General features: G+C 40.0%; 1 protein-coding gene across 4 annotated transcripts in view; it reads right to left on the reverse strand.

The window, feature by feature from the left end:
• The window catches only part of dock11 (dedicator of cytokinesis 11), a 69,248-nt gene that overhangs the window by 11,797 nt on the left and 43,384 nt on the right, over window positions 1-14,067 (reverse strand). For all 4 annotated transcript variants that reach the window (XM_030075827.1, XM_030075824.1, XM_030075825.1 and 1 more), the window contains 12 exons: window positions 13,704-13,792; window positions 12,326-12,446; window positions 11,384-11,450; window positions 9,636-9,683; window positions 8,750-8,895; window positions 8,280-8,395; window positions 7,919-8,056; window positions 5,964-6,146; window positions 5,161-5,274; window positions 4,302-4,517; window positions 1,261-1,318; window positions 76-182 (listed from right to left, as the gene is read on the reverse strand). In XM_030075827.1, coding sequence (XP_029931687.1) covers window positions 76-182; window positions 1,261-1,318; window positions 4,302-4,517; window positions 5,161-5,274; window positions 5,964-6,146; window positions 7,919-8,056; window positions 8,280-8,395; window positions 8,750-8,895; window positions 9,636-9,683; window positions 11,384-11,450; window positions 12,326-12,446; window positions 13,704-13,792 — 1,403 coding nt within the window. The remainder of the gene's footprint in view (window positions 1-75; window positions 183-1,260; window positions 1,319-4,301; window positions 4,518-5,160; window positions 5,275-5,963; window positions 6,147-7,918; window positions 8,057-8,279; window positions 8,396-8,749; window positions 8,896-9,635; window positions 9,684-11,383; window positions 11,451-12,325; window positions 12,447-13,703; window positions 13,793-14,067) is intronic.

The raw sequence follows: 14,067 nt of genomic DNA on the forward strand, positions 1-14,067 counted from the left end.
TTATCACCGTTTGCTTTGTATTTTGCAAGTAACCTGTTTTTTCCGGAAAACAAAGATCATCAGTCATCGTCTCACCTCAGTGTAATAGACATCTTGCATGCCAGTGTCTTCTTTCATTGCTGCTTCCTCATCAATGTTGAATGTAATCTTCTTAAAAGCTGCAAGCCCACTGGGGAACAGCTCTAACAAAAGAAACGGCCAAAGAATCACGAAATGCAGTTCTATGTACTTCCCCACTGTTAATAACACAGGAATTTCAGGTGTTAAGGGACTGTGAACCATGTTATTCTAGGAGAACTGATTTACATAATAAATATTGTATTATGTTCAGTGTATTTGCAAGAGGTGTAAAGTGTCAGAGGCTGGCTTCTAAAAACAATGAAACTTCATAAAAACCTGGATAGGAATCAGTCTCAGATGTCTGCCTCACTGAGAAATATTGTATCACATTACCTAACATCCACTTCTTACTGACGAATGAAATTGCTCATAAAGACACAGATATCATTCTATGTGTTTTTGTTGAGTTCACACTTCCCTGGTTATCAGTCACATTATGAAAAGCAGAAACACGGTACTGCTGTTGTCACTGTGTTCACTGTTGTCTCTGGCCTATCCAGCAAGCAAATTTTTGAATGGTAAACTTTGGCTACTGGCAGACTGTTGCACACTTCAAACATTTCCTTGTTTATTTGAATTTCTGCGGAAATAAACTTCAATTCACATTTGTTTATTTGCATCAGATAAAAGTGAATATGAAAAACAAAAAGAAAAGAAAACAATGGAGAGTTCTTCGAGTATTGTTTCTAGTATTTACTGTGTCTGCTGTGATGTATTTGCATCTTGTATCAAACAACAGGAGTGATGAATGTTTTTTTTAGCACCCAGATACTCAAATCTGTGTGTAGGTACAAGTCCATTTCAGTATGTGTGTTTCTTTCTTAGTTTTGGGTTAGGGGTAGGTGTTATGTATGGCTGTGTGCACCACCTGTTATGAAGTTTCTTTAAATGCATCAGTTCCAAGAATGTAATAAGGGTCCTACAGCTTTTACAGCAACTAGCTTTTATTTTGCCTGTTAGCAAATAAAGTCCATTTACATGTATATGCCATGTACACTGGAACCACTGCTTCATTGTGTATGCTTCAGTTTTAAACCAAATGGTGTTCAACTGCAAATGCAGTGTACGTAACACACATGGAAGTGAAAACACTGTCTAAAATATATGTTTGTGTGTGCAGAGATGGTTGGAGGGTCTTACTTTTCCTGTGCAGGTATTCTGCGACCAGGGCAGCTATGTGGACGTAACACATGGCCGCCTGTGGAAACAAGAAGAGCAGGAAGATTGGGTAACTGTCAGAGTCGGAGACTGAAAAAATGACCAAATGTAACTGTGTACTTTATTACAAAGCCAGAGAGAGCAAGAGAAAGAAAGACTAACTGACAAAGAGACACAGAAGGCATTCCTAGCTGCTGCATGGTAACAAAGTTTAACATAAACATCAGAAAATATTTTAACGATCTAAGCACAGGGTCTGAAGAGCATGGCGCAAGTGCATTTAAGGTGTGCCCAAGTCCACATTTGCAATTTGAACAGTGGGAAAAAAGGGTCATTACACCAGGCACATGGTTAAAAAAGGTTGTACTTAGTCTTTTAATTAATCATGGGTGTGTTCAATCAGAGTGCCAACTGTCATTCCCTTTAAATGCCAGGTGTGCTTGAACTATGGTGGACTGCTGTTATATTGGTGGCTTTTCCAGGTGAGAGGGAAGGCTTCTCTGCAGAGGAAACGGATCTGCTCGTGCACAAAGTGAAAGCACACAGGCAGATCATCTACGGCAACAGCAGGACTCCATCAAAGCTCCTTGAAGTGAAGCAGGCGTCCCTGCGTGTAGAACAAGCAGAGAGGATGCCCGTTGCACACCCGACTATGTAGGCACATATTACCCTCTTGATAATGTGCCCTTAAAATAACAGTGAAAAAAACTGCATCACTGACTTTACACCTGCTTTTTGTCAACAGCACAATCACTTTCAGCTCGAGTCTGGTGCAACAGGTGGTGGGACGACATTTCATAGTGAGTGTATTATTAGAATACAAATACTGGCCTCTCCTAGTTTATTCTGCTTAACTATTCACCATATTACTGCCATATTTATTGCATTTTATGACTCACGGCAGTAGTTACTCATTTGTCTGGTGCCACCACACCTACTGCATAGTTTCCCAGTGCCTACACTAATATGTAAACCTTATTGCCTGACACATTTTCATTCCTGAAGTTGAGTTTCCTTTAGTAGAAACCACATATAGACATATCATGACTGAATTGTGTCTTTGCTCATCATCTTGTTTTTTTTTTTTAAATTCATTATTCATTTCGAGCACTCATTTTTCATTTTCCTGAATGTGTTCTTGTGAGATGAAATACATTTTGTGAGCAGGTTAGAATTTTTAGCACAAATTTGTATTTTATACCAAACTGATAAAATAAAATGTTGGTGAATGTCTTGGATGCCACAAACGGCATAATTAGGAATCCCTGGAAAAATGATATGTGCCAGCACGCCCTGTGACTCTTGAGATTGTAGATCATGAGATTATAGATTTTGCTAGAGGGCTTGGTGTGACTCATGCCAATTTGATCTGTAACATCAGGCTACACAGCACAGTCTTTTGAAAAGGAAAAATCCTTTTCTTGCCATGAAAAGACTACTACCATTATATATTAATTTGCACAATTACTGTTTGGACCACCAGGGTTCAAGCCCTAAGCAAGCACCCTATTATAACCAGAAGTGTCCCATTACCCCTTATAACTGTGATATACAAGCTTGTACCATGTAAGTCAGCAGTGTGATTCCATGTTGTTTATACTGGAATGACGCAAGCAAGGAGTGCTTATCAACAGGGAAGTAAGATTTTGTTGCTAGACTGCCGAATTTAAATGACCAAATTAAAACCCAGGACCTGTGTAGTTTAATATTTTATACTCTTGTGCATGTGCATGTTACAAGCAATAACATTCTCAAGATTGTGCTCCATGTTAGTCAAAAGGGTTGAGGCTGCATGAAAAAGCACTCCTTTTATGTAAATGCAACCGATGTTGAACTTTTCAAAGCCTAAAAGCGTTTCTTGCACCTCTGGAACACATTTTCTTGCTCATTCTATTGTAGATATACACAATGATATAAACAAGGAGTGGATAACACTTATGCAAATTTGACATGTGGAACCTACTCCTTAATCCTTGGGTTATCTTTGCTTCTTCTTCTCTACTGCTAAGATAACAGTTGGTGCTGTTCCAACTGGTCCAGTTTTTTGCCTAACCAAATAGAACAAACCTGTTCATCAACTACTAAAAAAGAAAAAAACAAAACAAAACAAAAAAAAAAACGGACTGTTAAAGGATTGCTTCTGTACTTCTGACATGTCACAGAGGTGTCAATGAAAAGTGATTGACTTCAATGACTTCACTGACGTGAAAGTCAGTCTCCAACGCCAAGTAAAGGTTTCCTGATATGCCTCATGCCTTCCTCAAGTCAACACTGAGCATTTGACATTGTGGTGCGGGTTTAAAAAGAATGGGATGGTGTAGAGCAGTGGTTTTCAAAGTGGGGTCCTTAAGGGGCCTCCACGGGGTCCTCAGCAAAATGAGGAATAGTTGAATTTCAAATCATAGTTTAATTCTCTATAAAGTGCTAGAATGGAGAAAATGCATGGAGGATCATTTTTACATTTTCTTCTTTCTGAGTTAATCTAACTACAACCTTAGATGTTAATTAACAATTTAAAAAAAGAGAAAATTTCAAGAAAATTAGCAAGAAAAAAACTTGAACAAGAATCACTAGAATCCTATATTTCTAATTATTAAAACTGTAAGTTCAAATCAGTGACGCTGGATCAGATTTCTTGTGTTTAAAGGCGTGTGAAGGGTGTTCAGGCTTCCACAAGCATTTAATACGGAACATAAACCAAAATAGCTCTTGATATAGGGGTCCCTAAAGGGAAAAAATCACTTTAAATAGGGGTCCACGGCTTACTGAAAGTCAACGTGGGGGTCCAGAACATGAAACAGTTTGAAAACACCTGTTCTAGAGTTTATGCTCTTCAGTGTTAAAGAGGAAAAGAAAGACTAAGAGGCATGGATTGATTCTTAGGAAATGAATCCTTGCAAAGGATTCCCTCCTCACGTTATACTGATGGTTATCTGACACACACAGCCACGGAAACAAACATGGAAGCAGATAACAGCCAGAAAAACAGACAGACAAACTCCTGGAGATCTCCCTGCTGATACCTCAGACAGGTCTCCGTTCTTGAGGTGAGCTCGGGCCATGCTGTCCAGCCAGGTACGTCTCAGCTCGGGAGTGCTAGCATAGGACCGGGCCAGGCTGTACTGGAGGTCCAGCAGCATCTCCGGATCTTTCTCGTGTTCCCTCATCTGGGCCGTGGCCATGAGCACCGTACGGATCCGCTTAGTGAGGCCCTTCACTTCTGAGGGGAACGCTGTGGACTGCATCATACACACATGGTCAACATTGTGTTTCAAAAGTATTTACAAAAAATTAGAAAAACACACACAGGAAGGGACATCTAGAAAATCTGGCCATGGTTGGCTGCCACAGTAGAACATATGATGGGAAAAAATGACTATGTTTGTCAGTGTTACAGAAGAGACTAGGAAACATGTATGCATTCTTAAATGAAATGAATCCTTGCAAAGGGCTGTGATGGTATGTTTTTTTTTTCTTATTGCAGTGAAAACATATCACTGCAATTGAGCAGTTTCCCATCAATAACTAACCTCCCCCTTGCGACTCACAACTAAGGTCAGCATGGGGGTTTTCAGGGACTCACGCTGCTCTTGGTCCCTGCTCTACTCTATTTTTTGCTCACATTTTTATTTTTAGCGTGCAATGAATACATCATGTATTTCCTCATGTGTATACAGGACACACACACCACTATTTTTTAGTTTCTGACTAGTTTGTACATATTTCTTAGTTCTTTTAGTTTTTTAGTTCTTTAGTTATTTTTTGCCGATTTTGGGAGATGAACTTATATTTCTGAAATGAATTCTGTCATAGCATGAGACTCAAGGCAGGGCGCAGCATGACTTCTTGTTTATTCGTCTAATATAACATTTTCTATTGTACCTTCATGGCCTTGTCACTGTTGGCAAAGTTGTTGATGATGGAGAGAGATTCCTGGAAGCGTGAACTGCCAGTCAGCGCTACATCGGAAATCAGCTGGCTTACTGCGATGATGATCTGGACAGGAAGAGGTGGAAGAGGGGGAGAAGAAAGAAAGGAGGAAATGAAGAAAGCATATGTGGAATGAGGAGGGATGAGGGGGAGAAGGAAAAAAGGGAGCAGAGGAAGAAGAGAAATTGGAGGAAGAGAGGGAGAGGAGAATGCAGGGGAAGAAGAAGATGAGGAGTGGGGACAGGACAAAGAGGAGAAACATGATGAAGAGGAGAAAATGGAGGAGGCCATGAGGGAGAAAAGGCCAAGATCGTTAGTGTTAACAAAACATCTCAGAAGGAATTGTCTGTGTCAGACTTAATAAGCATCTGGAAGGAAATGAAGCTGTCCTGTCATAACTCATACTTGTATTGACAGAGTCCATTGAGAGCTAATGGAAAGCTGGACAGCTTTCTGGTACTGTGTTAATGGATGTCAGGGGCTCAGCACACTGTGCCTGTTTAAACATCCCCTCCATATCCTTTATTGCCTTATCAAAGAAATGAAGAGACTCAGAGGAGTATGTGTGTGCGGATAGAAGGAGAGAGGTCAAGGGAGTGAGTGTGAGAGACGGGCCACCAAGTGTGCAAAATGTAACAGTATCATGACTGTTCACTGTACAGCTGCGAGCAGAAACAGAGGATAATGCATTCCCTCTCTAGCTTTGTCCCTCTCTCTTTCTAACCACACGCACACACACACACACACACGAATACCTGCAGGTGTGTGCGAAGAAAGGTCTTCCTCTTGGTGTACTCGTAGTTGTTTCGCATCAGCAGATAGAGCAGGGCTGAGGCCTCGGCCCTCAGCGACCCCAGCTTGGAGACGCAGCACTTGAGCACCTCGTAGCACAGGGCCTCGCACAGCGTCACACGGCCCTTAAACAGCACCGATGGGAACTGACACAACAACAGGTTAGTATGCTGGAGCACACACTGGACAGCGGTGGGATTAGGAAAATATGTAAGCAGGGGAAAAAACGCAGAAATGAATTGGAGCCCAGGGTCTCAAAAAACTGAATTCCTGAAAAAGCCTGCAGCATCACATCCTTGACTGTAATATTTGTGTAATACTATTCCTGAGATGTTGAAATTGGCATTTACTGCAACAACAAAACTAAAAGGATTGTGAATGTTTGACCCATTTACCACAGTTTACCACATGTTACATTGCAACAAACCATTCTGCAAATCATGCAGAACCACTAAAGATTTCACAACGTATAACCAAAATTCCTCGAGTTCTAAATAGGAAATTTGGGCCAACCGAACAACCCCCACCCAGGGACTATTTTCGAGCGGAGAAAATGTTTCACTCCGGCCAATTTCAATTCATCAAAACACCACAGTGCTGCTGCCTCAAGGAAAACTAATGAGGATAACTTTATTGCGGTGATGGAATACTGATGTGAAGAAAGCTGAAGTCTCTGAAAGTTCATTTTCATATCGTAGTGGAAAGAATGGAAACCAATGACTGCATAAAAAGTAAGAAAACTGTTTTTAGAGTTCCAAAATAAGACTGCTTGCTTTGCGAAAAGATGTGCAGATACGGAGTATATGAAGTCTAAACATTTTGTAGATATTATACTAAATATGCAAATTACTAGTAAGGTCCTTTAAACTTCTGAGTGGACAAATCTATTTTGTAAGCACTCAAGGAGGAAGACATTGCATCACTGCAGCTTTCAGTATTCAGCCTGTTTTGTAGAGCCTATGTCTCACAAACACCGGGAGAGTTTTCTTTTCAATCACCAGGTACATTTGTTTACACTCATAGAAAGGCGGAATTGCACACATATCCACAGACACTGTTTCAGAAGCCAGTCTGCCCCATTCTTTCCATAACAGCATTGAAAGCAACTTGCCAGGAGAGAATTACTAATAACCAAAGTCTCCTTAAAATCCATCATTACACAAGCATCAAACATTGTTTTACAATGTGCTAACACAGAGATTCTCAGAGGCAGCCAAATCTAACTAAAGCTTCATCACCTAAGTTTCTCCCACGCCCCAAGGCAACCTATAAATAATACCTCTACAAATTGGGATTATTCAGAAAAAGAAGGGAAAAAAGTCAGTGTGGGAATCAGTAAGCAGCATACCATCATTTATTTATGGTAGCTGAGAGTATCACAAAACTTATGGCAACAAACATAGGTACACCTTTAATGCCTCTGTTCATTATCTGCTTCTTTTTTGCAATAATGGATTCTTCTCACAAGAGCAGAGTGCAAGTTGCTTTTGATGCTATTGATGGTAGAACAGAAGTGACTCCAGTCTGTGAATAGCACCAACACAACACATGACATGGTGTGTGAAAGACAATCAAAACAACCATCTTTCATCAGATAAATTATGTTGTGTGTTTAAGGTGGTATGTCAACACAAGACTGTACGAAGCATGTACACTTTCAGCTAGGTTAAGCATTGCATAAAGACTGAATAAATACACTAAATAAATATTTAGTCAAGTTAAAAATACAGCACAGTCTGTTGTTTGGCATGTGTCTGGTCTTGTTCTCTGGATCAGGTTAGGCTGCGTATCAAATATCACTGTCCGTATCTCACTGCTCATGCATGCCTGCATTTCAAGGTGTTCCTCATTACTGGAGCTCATGTTGATATGCTTTCCCCAATGTGTGTGTGGGCGTGTGTGTGTTTAGTCATCATACCTTGTTGATGAAAGCCCTGAGGGCGGCAAAGATATGTCTGAGGGCAGCTTCTGATTGGTTGACTTTGAGGAAGGTCAGGTAGACATCGAACACTTTCTTCATCAAGGGGTTGTGACCATCGCTGTCCAGCAGCTGGGTCTACCACACACACACACACACACACACACACACACACACACACACGAAAGACCTTAATTAGCAGTACTGCATGACTAACAGAAATTAGTCAGCTTTGTGGGGAATGAATTATAATATGTCCTAGGAAGTGAGGAAGAAGGTCTGTGTATATTAATACATGCATATGTGTGTGTGTGTGTGTGTGTGTGTGTGTGTATGTGTGTGTGTGTGCATGTTTTCCAACCTTGAAACACTGAGTAAAGAAAGAGAGGACATCCAGCACACTGAGGCAAGTTTCAGTGGAAATGTTACCCTCCAGCAGAGCCTGATGGTGGATCTCTGCCTCTGATGGCCCCATTCCTGGAACACACACACACACACACACACACACACAGAGAGGGAGAGAGAGAGAGAGAGAGAGAGAGAGGGAAGTCTGATCGATCACAGCAAATCAGCGATTTAAGAATGTTGAGCTGTCTGCAGCACCTTACAGTGACCTTATTCCCTGTTATTATGTGCAGCAACCTATGAAAAAACAGTGCATAATAATAGTGCATAAAAATCATATAATAACTTTGCATTGATTCTTGAAAATTATGTTTATACTGTGTTGAATTAAGCTACTTACCTCTTGTATGGCAGGGTAATATACAGGACCACTGTATAATATTATCAAGTGGTATTTCTGTGTATGGGTTGCTTCGCAATATTTACCTATATTGAGAGTGAGGGAGGTTTCCATGGTGCTGAACTGGTGTATCTTAGTCTGCATGAGACTGGCTCGGTTGCAGCGCATAGCCGGCATGGTCTGAGACTTCCGGTCCGAGGAGAACAGCTTCGATACACACACATCCTGACTCCTTAATATGTGATAGTTCCACAAGGGGAAAAGAGAGGGGGGGGGGGGGGGGGGGGGGGGGGGGGGGGGGGGGGGGGGGTGTTTCAAAGTCAGAGAGAAAGAGAAAGAGACCTTATAAAAACAATCCACTCTACCTATAACTACTAGGTTTTAGGTGGCTTTGCTCTCAATAAATTCAGTCTACTTTTTAATCTAATATAAAATTAAAACATGCCATTTTTCTCAATCTAACCCGCACAAGAAACCAGACTTCAAATGTCACTTCATTTTGAATGCCTTACAGCATCCACCTTAAATATCAACAATACTTGACAAACGGTGAAAGTTAAGGCAGTGACCTTTGATGATTCAGTAACAAGGAATTGTACACTTGATGTTCATAGTGATTGAGCTGAACTGTGAAAAATGCTCTTCACGGTTTAAATGTCAGATGTGTTTGACGGATAAGACTTTAGTGTTGAGTAGGAAAAAGGGCTGTGCTTGGGGTTCAGAGTGGAGTGCTAAACCAAAATCCAATGAACATATTCAAAAAAGTGAAAAGGTAGCACATCCACAAATTTTACAAATCAAGAAGGACAAAATACTCACATGTTTATTCTGGCACACAGCTTTTCTACTATGATGTGTGCCGGAATAAATAAGTGAAATATGAGTTTTGTCCTTCTTGACTTGTAAAATTTTGGAATGTGCTGCCTCTCCACATTTTTGAAGACTTTAGTGTTCTCTGTCTTGCATCCTTACCGGCCAATGTTCCTCTTTCCGATGTAGCGGAACTGGACCAGGCAGATTCTGGAGGGAAATAATTAACAAAAGCAAGAGAACAGGTCATAAGTGTAATCCTTGATATAATTGTCCTGTTTGATCAGAATTTCATTTTATTTCAATTTTCACTCCTAGTTCTTACTTCACACATTCATTTTTTTTTAGAAACTTTCAGTCTTATGGTTCTGTATTGCCGTATCTAGTTATTGATGGTGGTGAAGGCATCAGCACTGCTAGGTCTGCATGTCGACTAACAAAATGCTAGATCTCAGAATTAAGTTGTTATTTCTTCTCTACTGACAAAATGCAAATAAAAGTGGAAGTAACCATGTATACATTCTTTGAAACAGACAGTTCACTGTCAGGCGTGGAGTGTCCAAACCAGCGATGGAGACAGACTGCTCAAGGTAATTATAGTTTTGTTTTCGTTTTCCTTCAAATTTCTCTAGAATACAAAAAGATAGTTAACAGCCACCATTTTAACTGATGACTACCACAGAGTCCTACCTCTGATCATTTTTTTCTTTTTTTAAAGAAAAAGGTCAACATTGTTTACACCATTTACAGCTGTAAAAAATCAGCCACACATCATCAAACTCCAAGTTTGTTTATTTAACAGCTTGAGTGTATTAAGGAGGTTATTTTTCAGACTGTTAGCTGGGGGGAAGTCCACCTCAATGGCAGGACACTAACAGTTAGTATTTGGAGTATCCAGCCAGTATCCAGCACTCAGTAACAATGAGAGGAAGATTGTAGCACTACTGTCCTACACAGCTAGTGGAATAATATCTAATTTTCAAAAAAGAGTGAACTATCTCTTTAAAGGGTATTTTTTTTTTTTTTTTTTTTTTTTTACACCTTATCTCATAGATAAGGATGTTAGCACTTCCTAAACAATATTTTACATAGAAACAAAACTTGTATAATATATTCCTCTTAGCGAGAAACAGATATTGGTGACAGGGAGACAATGCAACATGACTGCCACGCAGTGTTAATTTTGACAGCCATTTTAATTTTAGTCTTAGTCTTAGTCTTCCTGACGAAAATGCTTATTAGTCTTTGTCACATTTTAGTCATTGCTATCCTTAATAGTTTTAGTCTAGTCTTACTTGATGAAAATTAAAAAGATTTTAGTCTAGTTTTAGTAAAAGAAGAGTAAAAATATTTTAGTCCATATATATACACACATACACACACACACACACACATATATACACACACACACATATACACATACACATATACATGTACACGCACATATGTCTTTAAAGTTTAAACTAACTAATCATGCCAATTCAGGTAGACTCTCCCATCAATGGAGATGAAATGCAACCATGCAGTACTTAATGATATACTGAGGATTGCACAATACACTCATGTAAAATTGATAACAGTGGAATCAATTGTCATTACACAACGACAGACACCAAGCCCACACCGGTTGTGGTTCGCTGCGCATATCTGGTGTACGACACAGTATAAATGAGGCTGCACACGTTCTCTCCCAAACAAGCCACAGGATGCATTGCTCATATTTTGAGCTTTTGGCAGACAGATTGCACACACAACTGGAGGAAATAATGCATTTTGAAAGCCCACTACACACAGTCCACACACAGCCCACTACAGAGAGATTGCGTTTTAGACTTATTTACATTTGAGTCACCATGAAATTACAACAGGCTGTTCAGGAACAGAAAATACCTTCTGTCTAACATACTCACTCCAGCAGACTGAGGAAGTTCATGATGTCTTGAGGATTGACCTTGTTCCAGTAAGCCAACAGGGTATCTGTGGACAAGCACACATACTGAATCTTTTCACAACATAGAGCCTATTCAGATAGGATTAGTTTTACAATGGGACCTGAGGTAGTTCTGTGAATCACAGACATCCTCAGTGATATTGTCCTGTCCAAATTATCTAATGTTTTTCATAAAACTAAGAGGTCCTCTTTTAAACTTAATCCCATCCGAATGGAAATCAGTGTAAGGAATTTAATAGACAGATGTTTTCACAAAGGTTTTGAAGGTTATCGAATACCATGACCTATATTTGCTTTACTTATTTTTTTATTTTGACTTCTCCTGGAGCACAATTAATATCTCCACCACTGAACCATCTTCTGCCATTATGCTCTGCTGTGGTTGACATATTTGAACTGTTTCTGGACAATTTAACTGGCATGGCTAGTTTAGTAACACCTATGAGTTATACGGCATACTGGAAGCCTTTCTTCAGAGGTTAAATAATAAACAAATAGAAAATAACATAATATTACATCCCTAAGCCTAACCCTAAACCTCAAAAGTGGAAACTAATCCTGTCCAGTGCTAGCTTTTTATTCAAGGTGTCGTTTTAGGATGTCTTGAATCTCAGTAACTATGTGCACTGTATGTCTGTGCACTTGAATGCACACACTTATAACAGCCTGCATATTCATGAGCAGGCGTGAGTGTGTCCTGTTGGAGGTGTCATGTCCTACAAACATCTCATGGAAGGTGCATGCTCCTCTTTCCTGAAGCATCCTAGCTGAGTTTCCTCACAGTTGTTCTCCCAACATAGTAGAGAGGATAGTTTTTCCATTGAAATTCTGTGGTTACTTTAGATCCTGTCTTGCGTGTGAAAGCTGTCTTGCACGTGTTGTGAGCGTGTAGAGCACTCACCCTCCGATAAGGTCCTGATAATATGCAAGAAGCAGAGCAGCAGGCCCTTGATCTCATACTGCCCCAGTCTGCCAATGGGAGGCAGGGGGCTGCTGCTCATGGTGGAGCCACGTCTCTGCAGCTGGGAAAGAACACACACACATACATGCATACACAAACACACACTTGTACTTTTCAAATAGACAGAGGCAGCTATGAAATTCTGCAGCTACAACACACCTGGAATTCTTTGGGAATGACACCAATCTCATTTGAAAATTGTATCACCTGATTAACTTACATAAAGGTGATGCTGAAGATGTTTCTGTTTATTTAACTATACCAGAAGTCCCATGTACAGATTTTCACAGAGTTACTGTTTACTTCTATGGTACCCACATGTATAGAGGAGGCTAGTGAGGAGGGCTATTGCAAGTTAGTTTATGTGGCAGTTGCACATATAGGTAAACCATCGCAGCCAAGAAGTGGCCTAAAGCTGCAGCTTAGAGAGTTGTTATTGTGAGTGGATGATAAAGCATTCATTACTCACTTTAAATGACAAGATACAGTGAAAATGGCACTACATGACAGTAAAAGTATGTTCAAAGCAAGTTCATACTTCAGTCATTTTTCAAAGCAGCAGCTTATTCCCTTGCGTATCCTGAGCTAAGGATGGTATACTAAAAAAGTAGGTATATATTTATATAGAGTTTAAATAAGCCATTCCACTCCTGCTAGACTCAGTGGACCAGAGATCATAAATACGCCGGCATCCAGATAAAATTAAGTCTGTTTTCCAGTATAAACCCATTAGCACATTACCATCTATGTATAATATGTGACATCTCAGTGCTGAGGGACCAGATCAAAGGAGCAACAACATAGGAATTTTATTGTTTTTGGTCTGTGAGAGACACAAAATAGTATTGTTTCCACTCATGTTCTGCCAAACATCAGGAGAACATTGCATTCATGCACCAGAGCAGCACAGCAGGAACTCTGTGTCAAATGATGCTTTATGTTGGCGTTGCATTCAGAAGCAGCATGTTTGGGTTTTTTTTATGTCATTTTATGGCATTTCTAGTTTATTTTAAAGCCTAGAGTAGGTAGGTTAAAATAAGAAATAAGGCAGCATGGGAGATATGGGAATAACTCAGATCCTGAGCCACTACAAAATGTCAAACGTACAAATCTCACACAACAGAGTTCTAAAATAAGATTGCTTGCTTTGGGAACAGATTAGCAGAAACATGAAGTTTGTACATTTTGTAGATATTACACTAAAAATATCACTGGTATACTCCTTTAACAAAAAAAAGGCCAAATTGAATCCAAAAATTTGTCAACATTTGTTAGCAGTAAATTAACCTTATTATCCTTTGTTTCTGGTGTAACTCACCTCTGTGCTGTCAGGAGTTCCTGGGTCCATGAACAGAGAGCCCCTGGAGTCTTCTCTCCTCACAACATGGCCGTTCTGGGCTATTAGACCTGGAGCCAACACAGTAATACATAAGAATGACAGTAGACCTTAGGGCAACATAGTTAAGTCCACCTCTCAGTGATTACAAGTTCACAGGCAATAACAATGTTCCTCATGTTTATAATAAAGGTAAGTATTGCTTTACGATTCAACAATGCTTCAAAGCAGCTGTGGGCCTGCAATGCCTTTGGTCATGAACACACCCTTGCTTGCCAACAGTGCACATTGTTAGCTGGCAAAGACTACTGGCAACATCACTTCTGTCATGTCACTAATTGAATCA

Source organism: Myripristis murdjan, chromosome 18, assembly GCF_902150065.1.
Source record: "Myripristis murdjan chromosome 18, fMyrMur1.1, whole genome shotgun sequence".
In the NCBI taxonomy this organism is placed as follows: domain Eukaryota; kingdom Metazoa; phylum Chordata; class Actinopteri; order Holocentriformes; family Holocentridae; genus Myripristis; species Myripristis murdjan.